This window comes from Anolis sagrei, chromosome 3 (genome assembly GCF_037176765.1).
Source record: "Anolis sagrei isolate rAnoSag1 chromosome 3, rAnoSag1.mat, whole genome shotgun sequence".
NCBI lineage: Eukaryota > Metazoa > Chordata > Lepidosauria > Squamata > Dactyloidae > Anolis > Anolis sagrei.
The window spans coordinates 268,436,643-268,457,540 of NC_090023.1; the positions used below are offsets into that span (position 1 = coordinate 268,436,643).

A 20,898-nucleotide genomic window follows, 5' to 3' on the forward strand; every position below is an offset into this window, starting at 1 on the left:
CTGTCAAGCAGAATTGCCCCGTTTGGATCAAGATTCAAGGAAAATCGGCCTATTTAGCAAGGCTTGCAAAACTTCAGCCCTCCAGGTGATTTGGACTTCAACTCCCACCATTCCTAACAGCCTACTGGTGGTTTCATCTATGCATAGAGTTTAATCTATGCTGATGACCGCGCCATTACTGCTCAAGCAGGGAGCTTTGGGATGGTAGAACAGAAAGAACAAAAGCTTTCCGAAGCTCTAGGTGCTCTTACTGCCTATTATAGGGAAAACCAGCTGATCCCCAACCCATCTAAAAGACAGACATGTGCCTTTCATCTCAAGAACAGAGAAGCATCCCGAGCTCTGAAGATCACCTGGGAAGGAATCCCACTGGAGCATTGCAGCACACCCAAATCCCTGGGAGTCATTCTGGACCGTGCTCTTACCTACAAGAAGCCCTGCCTGAACATCAAGCAAAAAGTGGGTGCTAGAAACAATATCATACGAAAGCTGACTGGCACAACCTGGGGATCACAACCAGATACAGTGAAGACATCTGCCCTTGCGCTACACTACTCTGCTGCTGAGTACGCATGCCCAGTGTGGAACACATCTCACCACACTAAAACAGTGGATGTGGCTCTTAATGAGACATGCCGCATTATCACGGGGTGTCTGCACCCTACACCACTGGAGAAATTACACTGTTTAGCTGGCATTGCACCACCTGACATCCGCCGGGAAGGAGCAGCCAATAGTGAAAGGACCAAGGCAGTGACATCTCCAGCCCATCCCGTTTGGGTATCAGCCAGCACGTCAACGACTTAAATCTAGAAATAGTTTTCTAAGATCTACAGAGACACTCGCTGGAACACCCCAGCAAGCGAGAGTCCAAAAGTGGCAGGCTCAAACCCAGCACCTCAATCCGTGGGTGATACCAAATGAGAAACTCCCCCCTGGGCACACAGAAGACTGGGCGACTTGGAAGGCGCAGGACAGACTGTGTTCTGGCACCACGAGATGCAGAGCCAACCACAAGAAATGGGGCCACAAAGTGGAATCCTCGACATGAGAGTGCGGAGAAGAGCAAACCATTGATCACCAGCTGGAATGCAACCTGAGCCCTGCCACATGCACAAGTGAGGACCTCCTTGCAGCAACACCAGAGGTACTCCAAGTGGCCAGATACTGGTCAAAGGACATTTCATCAACTACCAAACTCACAAATTTTGTATTCTGTATTTTTGTGTTCTGTCTGTTTGCTTGCTTTGTTCTGTTAGGAATGTAATATAACTGACTGGTTGCTGATGACTCGATAAATAAATACTGGTGGTTAGGAATGGTGGGAGTCCAAAACACCTGGAGGGCCAAAGTTTGACCATGCATGCTCTAAAGCAGACTTTCTCAACCTGGGGTCACGAGGGGGTGTCAGCGGGGTTGCCAAAGACCATCAGAAACACAGTTGGTCATTGGGGTTCTGTGTGGGAAGTCTGCCTAATTCTATCATTGGTGGGGTTCAGAATGCTCTTTGATTGTAAGTGAACTATAAATCCCCACAACTACAACTCCCAAAAGTCAAGGTCTTTTTTCCCCAAACTCCACCAGTGTTCACATCAGGGCATATTGAGTATTTGTGCCAAGTTGGTCCAGCTTCATCATTGTTTGAGTCCACAGTGCTCTCTAGATGTGGGTGAACTACAACTCCAAAACTTAAGGTCTATGCCCACCAAACTATTCAAATATTTCCCAATGGTCATGGAAGTTCTGTATGCCAAGTTTGGTTCACTTCCATGGTTGGTGGAGTTCAAAGTGCTCTCTGATTGTAGGAGAACGATAAATCCCAGCAACTACAACTCCCAAATCTCAAAATCAATTCCGCCCCCCAACCCCACCAGTATTCAAATTTGGGCGTATCAGGCATTTCTGCCAGATTTGGTTCAGTGAATGAAAATAGATACATTCTTGTCTTTCTTTCCCTTTCTTTCCCTCTCTTTCCTCCCTCCTTTTTTCTCCTTCCTTTTGTCTTTCTTTCCTTCCCTCTTTCTCCTTCCTTCCCCTTTTTCTTTCCTTTCCTGCCTCCTTCCCTCTCCCTCTTTCTCCTTCCTTTTGTCTTTCCTTCCTTTGTCTTTCTTTCCTCCCCCCTTTCTCCTTCCTTCTTCACTTTCTTTCTCCTTCCTTCCCTTTTGTCTTTCCTTCCTTCTCTTTCTTCCCTCCTTTTTTCTCCTTCCTTCCCTTTTGTCTTTCCTTCCTTCCCTTTTGTCTTTCCTTCCTTCTCTTTCCTCCCTCCTTTGTTCTCCCCTTTTGTCTTTCCTTCCCTCTTTCTCCTTCCTTCCCTCCTTCCTTCCGTTCCTTTTGTCTTTCTTTCCCTCTTTCCTGCCTCCCTTTTTTCTCCTTCCTTCCTTTTCATCTTTCTTTCCTTCTCTTTCCTCCCTTCTCTATTTCTCTTTCCTTCCTTTTGTCTTTCTTTCCTTCCCTCTTTCTCCTTCCTTCCCCTTTTTCTTTCCTTCCCTTTCCTGCCTCCTTCCCTCCCTCCCTCTTTCTCCTTCCTTTTGTCTTTATTTCCTTCTCTCTTTCCCCCCTCCTTTTTGTCTCCTTCCTTCTCTTTTGTCTTTCTTTCCTCCCCCTTTCTCCTTCCTTCCTCACTTTCTTTCTCCTTCCTTCCCTTTTGTCTTTCCTTCGTTCTCTTTCCTCCCTCCTTTGTTCTCCTTCCTTCCCTTTTGTCATTCCTTCCTTCCCTCTTTCTCCTTCCTTCCCTTTTGTCTTTCCTTCCTTCTCTTTCCTCCCTCCTTTGTTCTCCTTCCTTCCTCTTTCCTCTCTCCTTTTTGTCTCCGTCCTTCTCTTTTGTATTTCCTTCCTCCCCTCTTTCTCCTTCCTTTTTCACTTTCTTTCCTCCCTCCTTTGTTCTCTCTCCTTTCCTTTTGTCTTTCCCTACTTCTTTCTCCTTTCTTCCCTTTTGTCTTTCTTCCCTTTTCTCCTAACTTCCGTTCCTTTTGTCTTTCTTCCCTTCTCTCCTTCCTTCCCTTTTGTCTTTCTTTCCTCTCTTTCCTCTCCTTTCCCCCCCTGCCTTCTTCCCTTTTGTCTTCCTTTCCTCTCTTTCTTGCCTCCCTTTTGTCTTTTCTTCCTTTCCTTTTGCTCCTTCCTTCCCTTTTGTCTTCCTTTCCTCTCTTTCTTGCCTCCCTTTTGTCTTTTCTTCCTTTCCTTTTGCTCCTTCCTTCCCTCTTTCTCCTTCCTTCCTTTTTGTCTTTCTTTCCTCCCTTCTTTATTTCTCCTTCCTTTTGTCTTTCTTTCCTTCCCTCTTTCTCCTTCCTTCCCCTTTTCCTTTCCTTCTCTTTCCTGCCTCCTTCCCTCTCTCCCTCCTTCTCCTTTCTTCCTTCCCTTTTGTCTTTCCTTCCTTTCCTCTCTCCCTTTCTCCTTCCATTTCTCCCTTCCTTCCTTCTCTCTTCCCTTCCTCCTTCTCTTCCTTCACCGAGCAGCCCATTCTCTTAGCAGGGAGTGCTACCATATGGCCCCCCAAGTTTGAAAGTTTGCCCAGGCCTGTTCTATTGATATAATCTAATAACTACTGTGAAACAGGATTGCATTGCAAAGCAAGTTCAAACATATTTTGAGGCTTAAACCAGCCAACTCTTCCTACCGTTTGTTTCTACAAGCTAGCCTCAACCATTGACTAAGTGCACCTGCCCTTCAACACACAAAGGAATCAAGTACTATAGGAACGCCTTGTGTTGCCAAGTGTGTAAGCTTTGCTCCTTGCTTAAGAATGCTTGCAATAGTAACTTTCCCACCACCGTTTGATCTTCATTGAGAATCTGGCCCTTTGAAATGCGTTGGGAATGTTGGTTTAAATCAGTGTTTCTCGCCCTTCCTCATGCTGCCCTCAACCATCACATTATTTTCGTTACTACTACTTCTTAACTATAATTTTGCTACTGTTGTGAATCGTAATGTAAATATCTGATATGCAGGATGTATTTTCACTCACTGGACCAAATTTCGGCATAAATACCCAATACACCCAAATTTCAATACTGGTGGGTTTGGGGACATTGATTTTGTCATTTGGGATTTGTAGTTCACCTACACTCAAAGAGTATTATGAACTCCATCAATGATAGAATTGAACAAACTTGGCACACACAACTCCCAAGACCAACAAAAAAGTACTAGAAGGGTTTGGTGGGCGTTGACCTTGAGTTTGGGAGTTGTAGTTCACCTACATCCAGAGAGCACCGTGGACTCAAACCATGATGGATCTGGACCAAACTTGGCACAAAGGCTCAATCTACCCAAATGTGAACACTGGTGGAGTTTGGGAAAAATAGGCCTTAACATTTGTGAGTTGTAGTTGTTGGGCTTTACAGCTTACCTACATTCAAAGAGCACTTGAACTCCATCAACAATGGAAGTGAACCACACTTGGCATACAGAACTCCCATGACCAACAGAAAATACTGGAAGAGTTTGGCGGGTGTTGACCTTGAGTTTGGGAGTTGTAGTTCACCTACATCCAGAGAACACTGTGGACTTAATGGACCAAACTTGGCACAAAGACTCAATCTACCCAAATAGGAACACTGGTGGAGTTTGGGGAAAATAGACCTTTACATTTGGGAGTTATAGTTGCTGGGATTTATAGTTCACCTACAATCAGAGTATTCTGAACTCCACCAATGATAGAATTGAACTAAACTTGGCACCCAGAACTCCCATGAACAACAGAAAATACTGGAAGGGTTTGGTGGGCGTTGACCTTGAGTTTGGGAGTTGTAGTTCACCTATATCCAGAGAGCACTGTGGACTCAAACAATGGACCAAACTTGGCACAAAGACTCAATCTACCCAAATGTGAACACTGGTGGAGTTTGGGGAAAATAGATCTTGACATTTAGAGTTGTAGTTGCTGGGATTTATAGTTTACCTACAATCAAAGAGTATTCTGAACTCCACCAATGACAGAATTGATCTAAACTTGGCACGCAGAACTCCCATGAACAACATACTGGAAGGGTTTGGTGGATTTTGACCTTGGGTTTGGGATTTGTAGTTCACCTACATCTAGAGAACAATGTGGACTCAACCAATGGGCGTTAACCTTGAGTTTGGGAGTTGTAGTTCACCTCCATCCTGAGAGCACTATGGACTCAAACAATGATGGATCTGGATCAAACTTGGCACAAAGACTCAATCTACCCAAATGTGAACACTGATGGGAGTTTGGGGGAAATAGATTTTGACATTTGGAGTTGTAGTTACTGGGATTTATAGTTCACCTACAATCAAAGAGCATTCTGAACTCCACCAAGGATAGAATTGGGCCAAACTTCCCACACAGAACTCCCATGACCAACAGAAAATACTGGGTTTGCAGGGCATTGACCTTGAGTTTGGGAGTTGTAGTTCACCTATATCCAGAGAGCACTGTGGACTCAAACAATGATGGATCTGGACCAAACTTGGCACGAATATGCAATATCCCCAAATGTGAACACTGGTGGAGTTTGGGGAAAATAGACCTTGACATTTAGGAGTTGTAGTTGCTGGGATTTATAGTTCTCCTAAAATCAAAGAGGATTCTGAACTCCACCAATGACAGAATTGAACCAAACTTGGCACACAGAACTCCCATGAACAACAGAAAATACCTGAAGGGCTTGGTGGGCGTTGACCTTGAGTTTGGGAGTTGTAGTTCACCTATATCCAGAGAGCAATGTGGACTCAAACAAAGATAGATCTGGACCAATATTGGCATAAAGACTCAATGTACCCAAATGTGAACACTGGTGGAGTTTGGGGAAAATAGACCTTGACATTTGGGAGTTTCTCAATTCAGATGGTAGGAAAGTCATTGCAGCTGCTAATACAACCTGTGGGTGAAATGAAGAGTTTGCCCCAAGGATAACAACTTCCTAAACAGAGACATGAATGCAACTCTTTTTGGATCTAGAATATTAGTTTGAAGTTCTGCAGAATGTCTTTTACTCAACCTACGTGTTCAAGGCTCCCAATAACTTACATAATTAGCTTTCTTGCACAACACACAGTTGTAGCGCAACACAAACTATGGCTCAACGAGAGATGAAAAGCCTTCCAAAGAAAGCTTTCAGGCACCGTTTGTTTAAGGCAGGTGCGGGCCTTTGCTGCTCTTCCAGTTTTGCATATTTTGATTAAATATGCAACAAAAGGGGGGTAATCGATATAAATAGAAATGTAATGTTCGTTTGTGGGATTAACAGAACAAAAAAACCCACTGGACGAGTTGACACCAAATTTGGACACAAGACACTTAACAACCCAATGTATGTCCTTCACTAAAAAAATTGATTTTGTCACTTGGGAGTTGTAGTTGCTGGGATTTATAGTTGACCTACAATCAAAGAGCATTCTGAACCCCACCTACGATAGAATTGAACCAAACTTGGCACACAGTTCTCCCATGACCAATAGAAAATACTGGAAGGATTTGGTGGGCAGTGTCCTTTGGTTTTGGAGTTGTAGTTCACCTACATCCAGAGATCACTGTGGACTCAAACAATGATGGATCTGGACCAAACTCTACACGAATACTCAACATGGCCAAATGTGAACAGTGGTTGAGTTTGGGGAAAATAGAATCTTGACATTTGGGAGTTGTAGTTGCTGGGATTTATAGTTCACCTACAATCAAAGACTATTCTGAACCCCACCAACGATGGAATTGCACCAAACTTGGCACACAGGACTCCCCAAAAACTAGAAGGGTTTGGAGTGGAATGTCCTTTGGTTTTGGAGTTGTAGTTCACCTACATCCAGAGATCACTGTGGACTCAAACAATGATGGATCTGGACCAAACTCTACACGAATACTCAATATGCCCAAAAGTAAACACTGGTGGAGTTTGAGGAAAATAGAATCTTGACATATGGGAGTTGTAGTTGCTGGGATTTATAGTTCACCTACAATCAAAGAGCATTCTGAACCCCACCAACGATAGAATTGGGCCAGACTTCCCACACCGAACCCCCATGTGGGCCACAGCAATGTGTGGCAGGGGACAGCTAGTAACAACAACAACAATAGTTCACCTACATTCCGAGATCACTGTGGACTCAAACAATGATGGATCTGGACCAAACTCTACATGAATACTCAATACGCCCAAAACAACAACAGTTCACCTACATCCCGAGATCACTGTGGACACAAACACTGATGGATTTGGACCAAACTCTACATGAATGCTCAATATGCCCAAATGTGAACACTGGTGGAGTTTGGGGAAAATAGAATATTGACATTTGGGAGTTGTAGTTGCTGGGATTTATAGTTCACCTACAATCACAGAGCATTCTGAACCCCACCAGCGATAGAATTGGGCCAAACCTCCCACACAGAACCCCCATGTGGGCCACAGCAACGCGTGGCAGGGGACAGCTAGTAACAACAACAACAACAATAGTTCACCTACATCCCGAGATCACTGTGGACACAAACAATGATGGATTTGGACCAAACTCTACATGAATACTCAATATGCCCAAATGTGAACACTGGTGGAGTTTGGGGAAAATAGAATCTTGACATTTGGGAATTGTCGTTGCTGGGATTTATAGTTCACCTTGACATTAGAATCTTGTCAATAGAATCTTGTCAATAGAATCTTGACATTTGGGAGTTGTAGTTGCTGGGATTTATAGTTCACCTACAATCACAGAGCATTCTGAACTCCACCAATGATAGAATTCGGCCAAACCTCCCACACGTGCGCCACAGCAACATGTGTCAGGGAACAGCTAGTAACAATAATAAACTTTATTTATACCCTGCCACCATCTCCCCAAAGGAGACTCAGGGCGGCTAACATGAGGCCAAGCCCAAAATACAAAACAGCAAAATAAAATACAGAATGCAGACAACAAAAAATACATCAGAATAAAATACATATAGTAGAAAAATAAAATAAATAAAGCAAATTAACATATTATAAATATGAACAAAATGGAAATGGTAGACTACAAAAAACTAGCTTGAAATTACACCGCATTACCAAAACTATACAAAATAAACCATGAAGTTAAGAAGTAATTAAACAATAATGGAAACTGACAATTACAAGTCTTTATATTTCTGTAGCTGCAAAGAGGGAGTTTCCAGGAAATAAACAACTATACCCAATGGGCACAAATACAATTTGTGGCACAGCCAGGGGCAAATAACACAGTCCTGAACAACAAGCACCTTGGAAAGCACAACTTTGTGAGAGTCGGAATGGTTGCCAGAAGTATACAAAGCTCAATGCTATTGCAATTCAGTCCCATCAATTAAATCTGATCACTTAAAGTTTGTGATCTTCATTTAGAACAGGACACAGCCAGCATAGTAGAGTTGGACAATGACTTTGAAGCCACAATTTGTCACAGAAACACAATTGGGTGACTTTGAGTCATAGAATCATAGATTTGGAAGAGACCTCATGGGCCATCCAGTCCAACCCCATTCTGCCAAGAAGCAGGAAAATTGCATTCAAATCACCCCTGACAGATGGCCATCCAGCCTCTGCTTAAAAGCTTCCAAAGAAGGAGCCTCCACCACACTCCGGGGCAGAGAGTTCCACTGCTGAACGGCTCTCACAGTCAGGTCACTCTCTCTCAGCTTGAAAGGGAAGGCAAAACTACCTCTGAACAAATCTTACCACAACAACAACAACAACACAACAACAGTTCATCTTAGGGTTGCCATAAATTGGAATTGACTTGAAAGCATGGGTTACAACATGACAGCAGCAGCAGCAAAGTTGTGTACATTAGTACATTGCACAAAGCATCGTATTATTATTATTATTATTATTATTATATTTTTCGCTTGAAAGGGAAGGCAAAACTACCTCTGAACAAATCTTGCAACAGCAGCAACAACAACAAAAACAAGACAATTGGAATTGAAAGCATGGGTTACAACATGACAGCAGCAGCAAAGTTGTGTACATTAGTATATTTCACAAAGCATCTTATTATTAGTATTATTATTATATTTTTTGCTTGAAAGGGAAGGAAAAACTACCTCTGAACAAATCTTGCAACAGCAGCAGCAGCAGCAACAACAACAACACAACAACAGTTCATCTTAGGGTTGCCATAAATTGGAATTGACTTGAAGGCATGGGTTACAACACGACAGCAGCAGCAAAGTTGTGTACATTAGTACATTGCTCAAAGCATCGTATTATTATTATTATTATTATTATTATTATTATTATTATATTTTTCGCTTGAAAGGGAAGGCAAAACTACCTCTGAACAAATCTTGCAACAACAACAACAACACAACAACAGTTCATCTTAGGGTTGCCATAAATTGGAATTGACTTGAAGGCATGGGTTACAACATGACAGCAGCAAAGTTGTGTACATTAGTACATTGCACAAAGCATTGTATTATTATTATTATTATTATATTTTTCGCTTGAAAGGGAAGGCAAAACTACCTCTGAACAAATCTTGCAACAACAACAACAACAGTTCACCTTAGGGTTGCTATAAATTGGAATTGACTTGAAAGCATGGGTTACAACATGACAGCACCAAAGTTGGGTACATTAGTATATTGCACAAAGCATCGTATTATTATTATTATTATTATTATTATTATATTTTTCGCTTGAAAGGAAAGGCAAAACCACCTCTGAACAAATCTTGCAACAACAACAACAACAGTTCATCTTAGGGTTGCCATAAATTGGAATTGACTTGAAGGCATGGGTTACAACATGACAGCAGCAGCAGCAAAGTTGTGTACTAGGTTCTTGTGGGTTTTTTCGGGCTATAGGGCCACGTTTATAGCCCGAAAAAACCCACAAGAACCTAGTGATTCCAGCCATGAAAGCCTTCGACAAAGTTGTGTACATTAGTACATTGCACAAAGCATCGTATTATTATTAATATTATTATTATTTCATATTTACTATTTTGTCTCTTAATTGAGGCCCAAAGCGGATGACAACATTAAAATAAGAGACTTACTGTCTATAATATATAACTCTTCCAACAGAAGTAAACATACTAATCAGTTAAAGTCACTTACAATACAAATAGTTAAAACAATTGAACTACTACACATAAAAACACCCTCTTTTAAAGCCTGAGTAAATGTTGCCTTTGGAAAAACAGGCCATACAAGAAAGCAAGGGCATGTTTACAAATCCAGGGCTGGAAGCCTTAAAATAGAGGAAACCAGGATATATTTGCAAAAAGGTGCGTAGTAATAAATATAATAATATATGCTGGGAGCATGGACCCCAGATGCAACCTTATGAGTGGAAAGAAGAACCTAAGTAAGGGTACAATATAAAGTGTGCAATGTATAGTATAGTATGTGTAGTGTTGCATACTGTATGCCAGAAGTGTAAAAATTGTCGAAACATTCACACCTAGCTCCAACAGACAAGAGTCCTTTGTCTCACCCTGGTCATTCCACATATATATATATATAAACCCTTTTTCCTAGTTCCAACAGACCTCACAACCTCTGAGGATGTGGATAATTTCAACAGAAAGGAGGAAACCATGAAAATGAACAAAATCTGGCTACCAGTATTTAAAAAACTCTAAAATTAAAACAGCAAAACAGCTGAGGGAAAACCATCAGGGACACCTAATCACCTCTCAACAAAAGATTGCTCCAGGCACTGCCAGGCTATCAAATGCTATACAAGGTGGTCAGTTGAAACATTCACACCTAGCTCCAGCAGACAAGAGTCCTTTGTCCCACCCTGGTCCTTCTACAGATATAAAAACCCCTTTTTCCTAGTTCCAACAGACCTCACTACCTCTGAGGATGCTTGCCATAGATGCGGGCGAAACGTCAGGAGAGAATGCCTCTTGATCATGGCCATACAGCCCAGAAAAACCTACAACAACCCAGTGATTCTGGCCGTGAAAGCCTTCGACAATACATTGTGTTGTGGTAAATATAATAATATATGCTAGGACCATGGATCCCCAATCCTATTGCCTCAAATGCAACCTTACCAGTGGAAAGAATAACATAAGTAGGGGTACAATATAAAGTGTGCAATGTTTAATATAGTATGTGCAGTGTTGCATATTGCATGCTAAAAGCATGGTTTTCCAGCCTTATTATCTCTAGCATAGCCTTAAAGAGAGGAAAGCATGGATTTCCAGCCTTTCTGCCCCAAGCACAGCCTTGTAATGTATAGTAAGTGCATTGTTGCATGCAGGATAATAATAATAATAATAATAATAATAATAATAATAATAATAATAATTTTATTTTTATACTCCGCCAACCATCTCCCCAGGGGACTCGGGGCGCCTTACAAGGGATACGCATAATTGCATGCTGATTTCCAACCTTATTGCCCCAAGCACAGCCTTGTAATGTACACTATGTATAGTATTGCATGCTGGAAGCTGGGATTTCAAGCCATATTGCCTCTAGCACAGGCTTAAGAGAGGAAAGCAGGGTTAAAATAAATGTTAAGTGTGCATTGTTAAATTTAATATACTGGAAGCATGGATTTCCAGCCTTATTGCCCCAAACACAGCCTTGTAAAGTATGTGAAGCACTGCATATTGCATGCTGGAAGCAGGGTTTTCCAGCTCTACTGCTTCAAGCATAGCTTTGTAATGTATAGTATGTGTAATGTTGCAAGCTGGAAGCATGGATTTCCATCTTAATTGCCCATTAAGTGTGGAAAGCAGGGTAAAAATAAATATAAAATGTGCAGTTTTTACTATAATGGAGGTGGATGCATGGATTTCCAGCCTTATGGCCCCAAGTACAGTATAAGTGTAAAATACAAAGTATGTAATATATAGTATGTGTAGTGTTGCATGTTGCAAGCAGGGATTTTCTAGCCTTATTGCCTCTAGCACAGCCTTAAGAGAGGAAAGGAGGGTTAAAATAAATGTTAAGTGTGCATTGTTAAATTTAATATACTGGAAGCATGGATTTCCAGCCTTATTGCCCCAAAGACAGCCTTGTAATGTATAGTACGTGTAGTGTTGCATATAGCATGCTGGAAGCAGGGTTTTCCAGCCCTACCGCTTCAAGCACAGTCTGTAATGTATAGTACATGCAATGTTGCATTTTGCAAGCATTATTATTATTATTATTATTATTATTATTTCCAGCCTTACTGCCTCTAGCACAGGTTTAAGAGAGGAAACCAGGGCAAAAATAAATGGAAAGTGTGCAGTGTTAAATATAATATAGTGGTAGCATGGATTTCCAGCCTTATTGTCCCAAACACAACCTTGTAATGTATAGCATGTGTAGTGTTGCATATAGCATGCTGGAAGCAGGGTTTTCCAGCCCTACTGCTTCAAGCATAGCCTTGTAATGTATAGTATGTATAATGTTGCAAGCTGGAAGCATGGATTTCCAGCTTAATTGTCCCTTAAGTGTGAAAGCAGGGTAAAAATAAATATAAAGTGTCCAGTATTTAATATAAGGTGGGTGGGTGCATGGATTTCCAGCCTTATCGCCCCAAGTACAGTACAAGTGTAAAATACAAAGTATGTAATGTATAGTATAATATAATATAATACAATATAATACTACTACTAATAATATATTATAATTACATATTTTATATTATATTTAATATTACTAATAATATTACAGTATAACAGCGCTCCATGCAGTCATGCTGGCCACATGACCTTGGAGGTGTCTATGGACAATGCCGGCTCTTCGGCTTAGAAATGGAGATGAGCACCAAACCCCAGAGTCAGACACGACTGGTCTTAATGTCAGGGGACAACCTTTACCTATAAGGTTATAGTACAATATAATATATAATATTAATATTGTGCTATGGTAATAATATATTGTATTTACTTTTTACTTGTAAGCCGCTCTGAGCCTCCTTTGGGGTGAGAAGGGTGGCATATAAATGTTGTAAATAAATAAATAGTATGTGTAGTGTTGCATATTACATGCTGGAAACAGGGATTTCAAGCCTTATTGCCTCTAGCAATAATGTAATAAATATAATACTAGTAATAATAATTCAATATTATAATTATAATTATATATTTAATTACATGTAATATTACTAATAATATTACAATATAATGGTATAGTGCAATATAGTAATATATACTGATATTGTACTATGCTAATAATATAATATATTGTATGAAAATATATATTGTAAGCCGCTCTGAGTCCCCTTCGGGGTGAGAAGGGCGGCATATAAGCGCCGTAAATAAATAATAAATAATAATAGCACAGGGTTAAGAGAGGAAAGCAGGGATAAAATAGGTGGAAAGTGTGCAGTGTTAAATATAATATACTGGAAGCATGGATTTCCAGCCTTATTGCCCCAAACACAGCATTGTAAGGTATAGTATATGTAGTGTGGCATGTTGGAAGCATGATTTCCAACCTTATTGCCCCCAAAACAGCCTTGTAATGTACACTATTTATAATATTATAATATAATGCAATATAATACTACTACTACTATTATAATAATAATTATATATTTATATTACATGTAATATTACTAATAATATTACAATATATTGATACAGTACAATATAGTAATATATAATACTGATATTGTACTAGGCTAATAATATAATATATTGTGTGTGTGTGTGTGTGTGATATATATATGTATGTGTATATATATATATATATATATATATATATATATATATATATATATTGTAAGCCTCTCTGAGTCCCCTTCAGGGTGAGAGGGGCAGCATATAAATGTCATAAATAAATAAATCTATATAAATAAAAATGTAATGTTCGTTTTTGGGATTAACTTAACTCAAAAACTACTGGGCAAATTGACATCAAATTTGGACACAACACGCCTATCAGGCCAATAAGTGACCATCACTCATAAAAACTCTGAAAAACACAGCAGAAGGGACTTAAAAAGCCAAAAATCAAAAAGATTATAATGCATGTGCAAACACACATATATACAAATATATACACACACAAAACACATATACACAGACTGGGCCACAGCAACGCGTGGCAGGGGACGGCTAGTAATAAATATTCTATGTATAGTATTGCGTATTGCATGCTGGACGAAGGGGTTTCAAGCCTTATTGCCTCTAGCACAGGTTTAAGAGAGGAAAGCAGGGATAAGATAAATGGAAAGTATGCAGTGTTAAATATAATATACTGGAAGCATGGATTTCCAGCCTCATTGTCCCAAACGCTGCCTTGTAACGTATAGTATGTGTAGTGTTGCATATAGCATGCTGGAAGCAGGGTTTTCCAGCCCTACTGCTTCAAGCACAGTCTGTAATGTATAGTACATGCAATGTTGCATTTTGCAAGCATTATTTCCAGCCTTACTGCCTCTAGCACAGGTTTAAGAGAGGAAAGGAGGGTTAAAATAAATGTAAAGTGTACAGTACTAAATATAATATATTAGTAGCATGGATTTCCAGCCTTAGTGCCCCAAACACAACCTTGTAAGGTATAGTATATGTAGTGTGGCATGTTGGAAGCATGATTTCCAACCTTATTGCCCCAAACACAGCATTGTAAGGTATGGTATATGTAGTGTGGCATGTTGGAAGCATGATTTCCAGCCTTATTGCCCCAAACACAGCATTGTAAGGTATGGTATATGTAGTGTGGCATGTTGGAAGCATGATTTCCAACCTTATTGCCCCCAAAACAGCCTTGTAATGTACACTATTTATAATATTATAATATAATGCAATACAATACTACTACATATAGCATGCTGCAAGCATGGATTTCCAGCCTTATTGTCCCAAACACAGCCTTGTAATGTATAGCATGTGTAGTGTTGTATATAGCATGCTGGAAGCAGGGTTTTCCAGCCCTACTGCTTCAAGCACAGTCTGTAATGTAAAGTACATGCAATGTTGCATTTTGCAAGCATTATTTCCAGCCTTACTGCCTCTAGCACAGGTTTAAGAGAGGAAATCAGGGTTAAAATAGATGGAAAGTGTGCATTGTTAAATACAATATATTGGTAGCATGGATTTCCAGCCTTGTAATGTATAGTATGTGTAGTGTTGCATATAGCATGCTGGAAGCAGGGTTTTCCAGCCCTACTGCTTCAAGCACAGTCTGTAATGTATAGTACATGCAATGTTGCATTTTGCAAGCATTCTTTCCAGCCTTACTGCCTCTAACACAGCCTTAAGAGAGGAAAGGAGGGTTAAAATAAATGGAAAGTGTGCAGTGTTAAATATAATATACTGGAAGCATGGATTTCCAGCCTTATTGCCCCAAACACAACCTTGTAAGGTATAGTATATGTAGTGTGGCATGTTGGAAGCATGATTTCCAACCTTATTGCCCCAAGCACAGCCTTGTAATGTACACTATTTATAATATTATAATATAATGCAATACAATACTACTACATATAGCATGCTGCAAGCAGGGTTTTCCAGCCCTACTGCTTCAAGCATAGCCTTGTAATGTATAGTATGCATAATGTTGCATTTTGAAAGCATTATTTCCAGCCTTACTGCCTCTAGTACAGGTTTAAGGGAGGAAAGGAGGTATAAAATAAATGTAAGGTGTGCAGTGTTAAAAGTAATATACTGGAAGCACGGATTTCCAGCCTTGTAATGTATAGTATGTGTAGTGTTGCATATAGCATGCTGGAAGCAGAGTGTTCCAGCCCTACTGCTTCAAGCATAGCCTTGTAATGTATAGTATGCATAATGTTGCATTTTGCAAGCATTATTTCCAGCCTTACTGCCTCTAGCACAGGCTTAAGAGAAGAAACCAGGGTTAAAATAGATGGAAAGTGTGCATTGTTAAATATAATATATTGGTAGCATGGATTTCCAGCCTTATTGCCCCAAACACAGCCTTGTAAGGTATAGTATATGTAGTGTGGCATGTTGGAAGCATGATTTCCAACCTTATTGCCCCAAGCACAGCCTTGTAATGTACACTATTTATAATATTATAATATAATGCAATACAATACTACTACATATAGCATGCTGCAAGCAGGGTTTTCCAACCCTACTGCTTCAAGCACAGTCTGTAATGTATACTATGTGCAATGTTGCATGTATTATTTCCAGCCTTACTGCCTCTAGTACAGGTTTAAGAGAGGAAAAGAGGTATAAAGTAAATGTAAAGTGTGCAGTGTTAAATATAATATACTGGTAGCATGGATTTCCAGCCTTATTGTCCCAAGCACAGCCTTGCAAGGTATAGTATTATGGCATGTGCAGTGTTGCATGGCTTTCCAAGCCCTACTGCTAATCCAAGTTGGCCCAGGCCTGCTTCAAGGTCAAGCAACGTGGAAGCCATGTGCTCCAAGCCCCATGCATTGGGGTGATGTCCCATCCCAATACATACTCCCTTCCCCTTCTTTGCAGCCATTGTCAGCCTCCCATGGGGGGGAAAGGAGGGCCTCTGCCTAGTCCATGCCTTTGGCAGTTTTGCAAAAACTCTGCTCTGCAGAGTTTTTGCAAAACTGCCAAAGGCATGGACTAGGCAGAGGCCCTCCTTTCTCCCCATGGGAGAAGCAAAGAAAGGAACAAGCCAGGCATTTTTTCCAACCCCAAACTAGGCCTCTTCAGCCCCCCAACCCAGTTTAATACAAACCCCTCCTTTGCCCCCAAATCACCTTGCGGCCCCTTTAAGAACGGCGCCTGCTGGCCCGGCACGTACGCTCGACTGCAAGAGAGAAAGGAGAGAGCGCGCGCACGCTCAGTGCAAACCACGTGACCCGCCTGTCCGGGGAAACCTGCCTGCTTGCCCGGGAAGCCCCGCCCCTTTCTTACCAAAGTCGCGCATGCGCACACACCGACACACTCTTTCTGCTCCTCCTGAGTCGCAAAACCAGCGACGGCGTTTTTATACAGCGGCTCCTAAGCCACGCCTACTCCCTCTCCGGCGCGTCAACGACTTACTGCGCATGCTCGCTGAGGATTGGCCTCTCATGGCTTTCTTGGCACAAGCCACGCCCCCCTCTCTCTTGCTTGCTGGCTGGCTGGATGACTACTGCGCATGCTCGCTGAGCAAACTTTGGAAAGTTAGCATTTTCTTGTGTTTTTCTTTTTGTGCTTTGCTTTTATTTCCAAACGGCCTCCAGAGGCTTTAAAAATCCATGAATAATAATAGCAATATTACATTTTTTGGGGGTAATATTTGTATTGATTTTCAGAAATTTATTTAATTGATTTATTTACTTAGACTCATAGAATCAAAGAGTTGGAAGAGACCTCCTGGGCCATCATCCAGTCCAACCCCATTCTGCCAAGAAGCAGGAATATTGCATTCAAATCACCCCTGACAGATGGCCACCCGGCCTCTGTTTCAAAGCTTCCAAAGAAGGAGCCTTCATTTATATATTTCATTTATATACTGCTTTTCTCATCCCTTAGGCGACTCAGAGTGGTTAATAATAGCAAAATTCAAAACAATTAAAAACACACTCACTACCTCTGAGGATGCTTGCCATAGATGCAGGCGAAATGTCAGGAGAAAATGCCTCTAGACCAGGCGTTAGGAACCTTCGGCCCTCAAGGTGTGGTGGACTTCAACTCCCACAATTCCTTGAGGCTCAGCATTCGCCCCAAAGGCTTACCTTGGCCTCAAGGAATTGTGGGAGTTGAAGTCCACCACACCTGGAGGGCCGAAGGTTCCCCATGCCTGCTCTAGACCATGGCCATATAGCCCAGAAAAACCCACAAGAACCTAGTGATTCCAGCCATGAAAGCCTTCGACAATACAATTAAAAACAATTAAAACAACAACATAATAAACAATTAAACATCAATATTGAAATGGAAGAGAATAGGTTTTGAGGAAAGGAGAGATAATACCAAGAGACATCCTTTCTGGAGATAAGAAAAGTACGGCTATATTTCCAGCTGGGGCCTGGTGTGGAGTCATCTCACAAAAGCACCAGAGCAAATGAAATAGGCACGGACTGTGGCTTTTATAGATGCCAGGTTCAGGCAAACAAAGAACATGCTAGTACATACAATCATCATCATCCCTACGTCATCTTGGCGTTACAGAAATATCAGGTCCCAAACTCCAACATGCAAAGCATGTCTGTGTCTTGCTAGAGAGCAAGCATGGAATGTCCCCCTCCTTCTTGGCTGTGCTTACATTCATCAATCAATAGGCCCACTTTGAGATGTCAGGAGGGAGGGGGGATTGGCTCCTTCCTTAGAAGGAAGACACTGGGCCTTCACATACCAGCCTGTGGCTTATCGCTCTTCGCTGGAATGTCACCCCCTCCCTCTTCAGCCCCTTCTGAAGACAAGCAGTTTGCTTGTCTGTTAGCATTCTTGCTACACAGAGAGGGAGCCATTTAAAGTACAGATGATTTTTTATGCATAAATCAATCAATAAATATCTATCTCCTCATCAATATAACATCTCATTAGTGTCTCATAAGTAGAATCAAGATCCAATCTCGTCATCTGTTGTTCCGTATTCCTATATTCATTACACTGCCTATTCAAATGCCTGCTCGAACCTTCCTCTGAAATGCCAATAGGGAGGGGGCCAATCTAATATCTGTAGGAAGGGCGTTCCACAGCCGAGGGGCCACCACTAAGAAGGCCCTGTCTCTCGTCCCCGCCAGACATGCCTGTGTTGCAGGCGGGACCGAGAGCAGGGCCTCCCCAGATGATCTTAATGTCCTAGCTGGTTCATAGGAGGAGATAAATAAATAAATAAATCTTAATTTATTTATTGTGTCAGGCCACCGAACAGTTCTATTACATTTTTGACAGAACAAACAAAAAACAAATATACAAAAGACACAGAGTTTGCAAGCTTGGTAGTTGATTAAATGTCCTTTGACCAGTATCTGGCCACTTGGAGTGCCTCTGGTGTTGCCGCAAGAAGGTCCTCCATTGTGCATGTGGCAGGGCTCAGGCTGCATTGTAGCAGGTGGTCTGTAGTTTGCTCTTCTCCGCACTCGCATGTCGTGGATTCCACTTTCTAGCCCCATTTCTTAAGATAGGCTCTGCATTTCGTGGTGCCAGAGCGCAGTCTGTTCAGTGCCTTCCAAGTCGCCCAGTTTTCTGTGTGCCCAGGGGGGAGTCTCTCATTTGGTATCAACCGTTGGTTGAGGTTCTGGGTTTGAGCCTGCCACTTTTGGACTCTTGCTTGCTGAGGTGTTCCAGCGAGTGTCTCTGTAGATCTTAGAAAACTATTGCTTGATTTAAGTCGTTAACAGGGGATGAGCTGGAGATGTCTCTGCCTTGGTCCTTTCACTATTGGTTGCTACTTCCCGGCAGATGTCAGGTGGTGCAATACCGGCTAAACAATGTCATTTTTCCAGTGGTGTAGGGCGCAGACACCCCGTGATAATGCGGCATGTCTCATTAAGAGCCATATCCACTGTTTTAGTGTGGTGAGATGTTTTCCACACTGGGCATGCATACTCAGCAGCAGAGTAGCACACCGCAAGGGCAGATGTCTTCACTGTGTTTGGTTGTGATCCCCAGGTTGTGCCAGTCAGCTTTCGTATGATATTGTTTCTAGCACCCACTTTTTGCTTAATATTCAGGCAGTGCTTCTTGTAGGTCAGAGCACGGTCCAGAGTGACTCCCAGGTACTTGGGTGCGCTGCAATGCTCCAGTGGGATTCCTTCCCAGGTTATCCTCAGAGCTTGGGATTCTTGTCTGTTCTTAAGGTGAAAAGCACATGTCTGTGTTTTAGCTGGATGAGGGATCAGCTGGTTTTCCCTGTAATAGGCAGTAAGGGCACCTAGAGCTTTGGGGAGCTTCTGTTCTACCATCTCAAAGCTCCCTGCTTGAGTGGTGATGGCACAATCATCAGCATAGATGAAACTCTCTGTCCCTTCTGGCAATGGCTGGTCATTTGTGTAGATGTTGAACATGGATGGGGCAAGCACGCTCCCCTGAGGCAGGCCGTCCTTCTGTTTCCGCCATCGGCTTCTCTAGCCCTGGAACTCAACAAAAAAGCTCCTGTTTTGTAGCAGGCTTCTTATGAGGCGGGTGAGGTGATATTTTGATATCTTAATGTTCAAACCCCATTGTTGACAGTCTGCTACACTGATTTAATTTCTCCTCCTGCCCCAAGATGCCAGTTGCTTAACCCCGCCCCTTCAGGCAGAGGCTTTTTCCAATTGGCCAGCCTGAACACCTGCCAGCCTATCAAGATCTCTTTTAATCAGGCTCCTCCAGGCCTGGGCAAACTTTGGTCCAAACTTTGGTGTTTTGGACTTCTACTTCCACTATTATAAACAGCTATTTAAATTTGGAGGAGGAGAAGAAAAAGGAATAAGAGGACAAGGAGGAGAGGAAAAGGAGGAGGAGAGGAAAGAAGAAGAGGAGAAGTAGAGGAGGAAGGAGAAGAAGATGATGAAGGCAGAGAAGAAGAAGAACGAACAAGAGGAAGATGAATAATAATAAGAAAAAGTGGCAGAGGAAAGGAGGAAGGAGGATAGGAAGAAGGAGGAGAAGAAGAGGAAGAAGATGATGAAGGAGCAGAATAAGATGACAGAGGAGGAAAAGAAGAAGGAATAAGAAGACAAATAATAGGGATAAGAGGAAGGAAGAGGAAAGGAGAAGAAGAGGAGGTGGAAGAGGAGAGGAAGAAGGGGAGAATAAGATGACAAAGGAGGAGGAGAGGAAAGAAGAAGAGGAGAGGAAGAGGAGAAGTAGAGGAGGAAGGAGAAGAAGATGATAATGAAGGAAGAGAAGAGGAAGAGAAGAAGAAAGAACGAGAGGAAGATGAATAATAATAAGAAGAAAAAGAGGTGGAGGAAAGGAGAAAAAGAGGAAGGAGGAGAGGAAGAAGGAGGAGGAGAAGAAGATAATAAAGGAGGAGGAGATGACAGAGGAGGAAAAGAAGAAGGAATAAGAAGAAAACAAATAATTGGAAGAAGAGAAAGAGGAAAGGAGAAGAAGAGGAGGTGGATGAGGAGAGAAGGGCAGAATAAGAAGGGG

At 41.8% G+C, this 20,898-nt stretch overlaps 1 protein-coding gene across 1 annotated transcript in view; it reads right to left on the bottom strand.

Annotated features, from left to right (window-relative positions):
* Window positions 1–16,811, bottom strand: part of TFRC (transferrin receptor) — a 68,755-nt gene extending 51,944 nt beyond the window's left edge. The window contains exon 1 of the mRNA XM_067466123.1: window positions 16,744–16,811. Coding sequence (XP_067322224.1) covers window positions 16,744–16,756 — 13 coding nt within the window. The 5' untranslated portion in view covers window positions 16,757–16,811. The remainder of the gene's footprint in view (window positions 1–16,743) is intronic.
* Window positions 16,812–20,898: the final 4,087 nt, after the last annotated feature.